This window comes from Schistocerca nitens, chromosome 1, assembly GCF_023898315.1.
Source record: "Schistocerca nitens isolate TAMUIC-IGC-003100 chromosome 1, iqSchNite1.1, whole genome shotgun sequence".
NCBI lineage: Eukaryota > Metazoa > Arthropoda > Insecta > Orthoptera > Acrididae > Schistocerca > Schistocerca nitens.
In genome coordinates, this window is record NC_064614.1 from 141,139,467 (window position 1) to 141,147,120 (window position 7,654).

General features: G+C 40.0%; 1 protein-coding gene across 1 annotated transcript in view; it reads left to right on the forward strand.

Annotated features, from left to right (window-relative positions):
- The window catches only part of LOC126243384 (xaa-Pro aminopeptidase 1-like), a 376,629-nt gene extending 375,632 nt beyond the window's left edge, over nucleotides 1-997 (forward strand). Inside the window, exons 13-14 of the mRNA XM_049948160.1 lie at nucleotides 94-189; nucleotides 270-997. Coding sequence (XP_049804117.1) covers nucleotides 94-189; nucleotides 270-479 — 306 coding nt within the window. The 3' untranslated portion in view covers nucleotides 480-997. The remainder of the gene's footprint in view (nucleotides 1-93; nucleotides 190-269) is intronic.
- Nucleotides 998-7,654: the final 6,657 nt, after the last annotated feature.

Sequence of the window (7,654 nt, forward strand, 5' to 3'; positions counted from 1 at the left end):
TTTTAAGTATAATTTAATTATGAAGAGTCATATGACTTTTATAGTGTATATACTTGCAGTCTGGCATTAGTTATCTCCCATCTTATTTTCCAGCACCAATCTCACAAGACCTATTATGGGTTTAAAACTGTAACACTTGTACCATATGAACCAAAACTTATAAAGGAAGAAATGCTTACCAGCGAACAAGTAAGTCCATCCAAAATCAGAAACACACATCTTATTCATTATAACTTATTTGCTGTACTAATATGTACTTGTGTTACCAGAGGGACTGGCTGAATGAATACAACTCACAGATTCGAAGCTTAGTGGGAGCAGAACTGAAACACCAGAAGAGAATGAAGGGTTTTTATTGGATGATGTCAAAAACAGGATATGTGCCTCCATATTGTGCACGATATAACAGGGCAGCAGCTTATATTCCATTATGCAAGATGTTCATTCTTTTTGCTATGTTGATATGTTGGCTCTTTTAAAACATCAGATACACATACGATGTTCACAGACCATAATAAAATAAAATAATCTGATGGTATGAGTTGCTGGAAAATCACATTTTTGAAATGCACATAATGTGAGCAAAACTTTATTTTGGCATATTAAAATTTCAAAGCATGGAGTCATTTTTACATGTTGTTAAGATGTCATGAATAGCCTCACCCCTGAGCAAAGGGCTTCTATTTTTTTCCTTGAAATGTGCAATGAAATATTTTTACTACTGTTATTTATTCATAGGTAGATAAGCATGAAACAGTCAAAGGATAATAAAATTTATTAAAGGAACAATAAAAATGAAGAAACATTTTGGCAGTTGTAGTTGTGGATTTCAATGTTTATAAAGGTTGACAAGCAAAACTGGAACACGCATCTTAATCAAAATTCCTTGGGCATTTGTCAGCTATGTTTCTGCGGATGAGACACATTTAATGCCATCTGCTACATCCCTGTGTAGCACTACTACCACAGAAGTCACTGTGGAGGAAATGTGGTATATATATGGCAATGGTGTGTTTATACATTGTAATACGAAACTGCAACAGAAAATCATAAAATAAAAGTACATAATATGAGAAGCAATAAATTTCAGAAAGACTCAGATTGCATAACCAACTGACCCCATGAAGAAGGAACACACGGTTTCAATAAAGGGAAAAATACAGGTAAACACAGCAGAGGTAGTTAGGAGAAGAAAAGCAAAAGAATTATTACAGAGACATGAAAAAGTTGAATGGAAGACAAGAGCAAGTACTAGAACTATAAGGAGGGTTTAGAATTAGTCAAGACTGGGAGAGATACGAGATGACGGTTAAAGGAATCAAATGCACACTGCAAAGTAGGTTACAATCAGCAGAATTCTGAAATGTAAATTTTGGGAGCAACTACCATTATGGTTTGAGTTGCTATCTACTTCCTCTACTGTGTTCCAGAACACTGCAGTGAACTGGTCTGTTGTATGAGTAGCTTCTACTAATGTGGAATATTAGAGATAGCACAAGATTTGCTACTAACAGGTATGAAGTGGATAGTAGTAGGCAGAGTCCTTCTCCACACACACACACACACACACACACACACACACACACATTTTGAAGTTAGGACAGCAATATGTGAAATGGTGCTGAGAGATATTTGAGAAGTGATTATTGTGCCTCAGAAGAATTCTGCCTACTCTAAATATGCCCTATGGACCCTACATAGCCTTCAGCGACATCCATCTCTAAAATATTCATGTTGCACATCAGTTAATCTGAACACAATTTCAGGTTTCTGCACTATGCTGACCAACACAATGCTTTATGTAAGAATGAAAAAGCACAAGTAAATATTATACACATTAACATACAGCACCATGTTGCAGAACTCACTCTGCAACACAATGATGTAGACTTTGCTATATTACAGATTAATGATTCAATCTTGAGTGTTCCTCTCTATACCAATTCTTTACAACTCCATATATGAAAATACATTATAAAACAAGTACTCAGTACTGATGATACCAAATAAAGGAGTTCTAATCTGTTGCACCTTCTTTTCTGCTACTTTCTTCCACTTCTAAAAATAAAGTACACTTTTGAACAATGGAAAATCCAGGATGGAATGTGGCAATATTATGAAAAGGATTGTCACAGGCACATCGAAAAGACTGTCAGAAAATGAGCTTTTGGCCAGGCCAATAAGACTGTCGTCAAAAGTAGACAATGCGCACGCATACGCGCATTGCCCCCCCCCCCCCCCCCCCACATACACACAGCTGCACGCGCGCGCAAAGGTAACTCAAACACACACGACCACAGTCCCTGGCTGCTGTAGCCAGAGACTGTGGTCATATGTGTATGAGCTGCATTTGTATTTTATTGTCAGTTTTCACTGAAGGCCTTGTTGGCTGAAAGCTCGTTTTCTGACAATCTTTCTGTTGTGCCTATCTGCGACTCAGCATCTCCAATAAATGATGAGTAGCAATGATTCTTTTCATAATGTTGTTAAAGTACACTTTTATAATTCTGTATGATAGTAGCTTTTTTTCTTCTCTCTTCATTATTTTCCTGCTTTCCCCCTTCTTTTTGATTTTCCTTTTCCTGACCAATTATTCCCAGTGGCCACATCTTTATCTTGTGCAGTGTAAACTGCCTGACATTGTTCCAGAAACTTATCAAGATATCCCCAACCACCTGACTAAACTGTCTTCTTATCCACTGGTCCCAGATGATTTATACATTTCATGTGACATTTTTCCATTTAGGCTATATTTATTTTGACCAGTTTTTCATTTAACAACTATTTTCAATTTTAAAGCCATTACTGAGTGATTAGCTAGAAGAAGATTCCATACATAAGAAAATGACTGAGAATTCACATGATGTGCTTCCATTAGTTGGCTGTGGTACCCACCATGAAGTAAATTTTCTTGTTAAATAACATCTCTCCTCATTGATTTGAACTACTGCTGTACCATCAAAAACTGAAATTGCCTTTTTTTCCGAACAATTTAATCATACATTCCATAGAAGCTTCCATTAGCCTATATTGTCCTAGGAATATGAAACAGAAGAGAAACACATTACTTCAACATCAGAGTAAGTACAGAAGGAAGTAAATATATATTGGTGTTGTTATTATTTTTATTCATGATTAGATGTGACAGTAAATAAAAGTAAGTGTAGAACAGAAAAGAACAATGTTAATTCACTTTTAAAATAGCCGCAAAGGGTAATAAGCAAGTATCAGTTTTATTGTACCGTTATACTCATGATAATAAGTGACAGTAAATAAAAGAAAATAAAGAAAGTTGCAGTGATTAAAAAGCAACATGATATGTTTAAGAGATTTAACTGAAGACACAGCAAAAAGAGACTGTGAATAAAGAATTGTCAGTGTGCGGATTACAATTTCCAGTCAAAATGAATGAGTCAACAGACCGCTACATAATAACAAAGCTCTGAAGTCAAGTTTGCATCACAGGAAGATAAAAGTATGAATCAATTGAGAAAACAGTTGTCAATTGCTTGACTTGTTGAACTAGGAAGCTGCAATGAAGACAGTGTGATCGAACATCCAATATCCCACCCTCCCTGGTAATAACTCAAGGAATAAAGATAATATCTGAACAAAAAAACAAACATCAAACATTTTGCTTGGAAACACCATGTAGGAATATCAACAATGTAGGAAAAGATAAACTGCTCCTTACCATAAAGCTGACACATTAAGTTGCAGATAGGCATTATTAAAAGACACTTACACATAAGCTTTCAGCCATAGCCTTCATCACAAAAAGAGAAAAACACATCATTCATTCACATAAGCAAGAACACCTCATGCACACATGATCTCCAACTCTGGGAGGTCAGGCTGGAATTGGCCAAGTGTGTGAGGTGTGCTTGCTTGTGTGAATGAATAGTGTGTGTTTCTCTTTTTCTGACAATGGCTGTGGCCAGAAGATTTATGTATAAGTGTCTTTTAATTGTGACTGCCTGCAGCTTAACGTGTCATCTCTACGGCAAGTAGAAATCTATCTTTTCCTACATTGTAAAGATTTTACTTGAATTTTTAATTTAATGAGAATAACAATTCACCGAATAGTTGACCAGGTGAATCGTCAACAGGCATGTAAGCAAACTGAGAATATTGCTAGCTTTCAGATGGATCCCTTCTTCATAGCTACACACACACACACACACACACACACACACACACACACACACACACCTCAAAAGCTGTATTGTTCTAGATGGCTAAATTGTGCTGGCATTGCAGCTCAAAGGAGGTGGAGTGTTCCAAGGAGTATTGGGGAAGGGTGGCTGGATGGAGGCAGAGACAGGCAGCAGGAAGTAAGGATAGAAATGTAGCACCATTAAGCACATTCTGGCTGGAGGAAGGGGGACTTGTGTGCAATGCAAAATGATGGGGAAGGGGTTGAGAGGTGGAGGCAGAACAGAGGAAAGGGGAGACTGAGCAGAAGAGTCTGTGAGAGCAGGATGAATGGGTTAGGGTCATGGGGCAGCAGTGGGATGACTGTGGGGTAGGGACTAGTGTAGATTAAGGAAAGGAGGCTTATGGGATCAAAGGATGTGTTGCAAGGATAACTCCAATCTAGGTAATTCAGAGAAGCTAATATTGGGGGAAAGGATCCAGATGCGGCATGGTTTGTGTTGCAACTACTGAAAGAGAGCATGTTGTGCTCAGCAGTGTTTTCTGCCACTGGGTGGTCAACTCTGATCTTAGCAGGTGCTGTCCAACCACGCAAATGACCACTGCCAAACCGGGACCAAAAGCAGAGTTGACTAGCCATTGGCAGATCACACTGCTGACCACCAACTGGCAGAACACACTGCGGAGTATAACATGCTCAATTTCAAAGGGTGCTTCATCTTCTTCTTTATTTACATCTTTAGGGTGTGGGCAGAGAGTACTTTCTGTACCACTGTTACTTCATTTCCTGTTCCAGCCACAAATGGTCCTCGGGTTGAACAACTGTTGGTAAACCACCATGTGAGGTCGAATCTCTCTAGTTTTACCTTCTTGACCTTTCCACAAGAGACATATAGGAGGAAGTAATACATCACTTCACTCTTCTAGGAAGTATACACTCAGAATTTTAACAGTAAACAACCTATGCCATTTGGATCCTTGTCCCAACACAAGCTTCCCTGAATTAAGCTGCAATGGTTAGCACACTGGACTCACATTCGAGAGGATGACAGTTCAAATATGCATCTGTGACCATCCTGATTTAAGTTTTCTGTGCTTTTCTTAAACTGCTCCAGACAAATGCTGGAATGGTTCCTTTGAGAGGGCACAGCCAATTTCCTTCCCCATCCTTGAAATGTTCCGATCTTATGTTCAGTCTCTAAGGACCTCAATGTCAACGGGACATTAAACCCTAATCTTTATTTCCTTCTTTGAATTACATAGATGGGAGTTGTCCTTTGAACATGTCCTTTGACCCCGTAATCCTCCCAGCCTTAATCTCTGTTAGCCCATGCCCCACAGTCACCTCCATCCTTCCCTCTGACCCTAATTTCACTCATCCTGCACTCACCCACATGCTCTTCTCTAGCCTCTCTCTTCCTGTGGTCTATTAACCCTTTCAATCCACTCACGGCGCTAGGTGGCGTAGTGGTTAGCACACTGGACTCACATCCGGGGTAATGATGGTTCAATCCCGTGTCCAGCCGTCCTGATTTAGGTTTCCCACGATTTCCCTACCAGGCAAATGCCGGGATGGTTCCCTCGAAAGAGCATGGCCGACTTCCTTCCCCAATCCAATGACCCCTCTGTTTGATCTCCTCCACTTCATCATGTGCTCAGTTCAGTTGCCCCTGCCTGTGGCTCAAACGAGTTCACAGGTACCACATTCTGATCCTCTGCCTCTTGCTAACAGGTGTTATCCACCTGACCCAACCCTCCCTCTTGTTCCCTGTCTTCTGCCTCACTGACCAATCCATTTGACAAAATCTCTCACTCAAACTGAGATGCAGTAGCCACACAGTGTAGTCAGCCAGAACAATGTAGCCCTAGAGGTATGTGTACAAGTAGTCTATAGTTTGGAAGGAGGATTCAACTGAAAGCTAGCACAGTTCTTTATCTTTGTTTTGTGTCTGTCAGTGACTCAGCACCTCAACTATTCAGTAAGTTGTTATCTTTACTCCTTAAATTATTTATATTCCACCAAGCTAATATATCAAAGAAAATAATCAATTTTTGAAAATATAGTTTGACTGGATTGATAAAAAAAATCTACTCACCAAGTCGCTGCAGGAGAAAATATACATAAATGTATTGAAATATGTAAGCTTTCAGAGCCATCAGTTCCTTATTCTGACAGAAGTGTTGAATGGGAAGGACAAGGGGCAAAGGAAAAGGACTGGTGAGGTTTAGGAAATGGGGAGAGTCTGAAAAAGTTGTCCAGAATCCCAGGTCAGGGAAGACTTGATGGATGGGATGGGAAGGAAAGACTCGAGATTTGCAATCAGATATGTACTGATTGAGGAAATGTTCAGCAGCAGACAGACCATGGACGTGGTGGATGTTGGTATAGATGGAAGTGGCATCATTGGTGACAAGCAAGGTGTGTGATGAGAGTAGGACAGGCACAGACCTCAGATGGTCTAGAAAACAATTGCTGTCTTTAAGATAGGAGGGAAATCTTTGTATTACTGGTTGCAAGTGTTGATCAACTAATGCAGATACAAGTTCAATGAGTGCTTTGAAGCCAGTAACTAAGGGACAGCCAGGGTGATTGGGTTTCTGGATCTTAAGAAGGTACAAGATTTGAGTCCTTGGTTTGGGTGGTGTAAGAAGTTATATGGATTGAGGTGTTAGGGGCCAGAGATGTTAAGGAGGATCTATAGGTCAGCTTGAATCACGAAGATGGGATCCTGATGTCAGATGCTGTATGTAGAGCTGTCAGACAGCTGGCATAGACCGTTGTTTACAAAGAACTGTTGGTCGAGTGCCACAGTGGTAGATCGCTAAATCGCTGGGAGGATAATGATGGAGTCATTAGGTTTTAAGCAATGAGAGCCTGGAGTTCTACAGTGGATAGCTTAAGGTTATATTGGAGGGACCTGAGGAAGGGTTGTGAACCAATGTTGGGTGTTAGGCTTGTAAGGAACAATTTTGAGGTAGTGGCAGTGGATCAGGTTGAATCATGATCGGAGCGTTCTAAGCAGGGTTCAATATCAGGTTTGTTGTTGGAAAGGTTTAGGAATTAAGTTGGAAAATTATATTTCCAGTAGACATTGTGTGTGAAGGAAAGTAGGTCCTTCACCAAAACCACGTGATTAAATGCAGATTTATGGCTGAAAGTGAGACCTTTGAATAATACAGATAACTGAGGGGAGAGGTTAAGAACACTGTGCTGTTCTGGCTGGTTCTTGTGATCATGAGTTATCATTGCTCTAGAAGACATTAGTGAAGGCTGGGAGACATTAATCAGGTTATCCAAGCTCAGTTTGTAGACAGGAGAGGTGGTTGATATTGTGGCTGTTTAGGAAGCTGGAGAGGGACAGGACAGGAAAAACCACTATTGATGTAGTTTAGGAGAAGGTGGGATAGCTTTTTGAGGTGAAGCCTGGCCTGTTGTTGCATTCTGAACTTGGTTTGCTGAATGATGCCATCCAATGAAACAAGAGGTGGCAGATAAGAC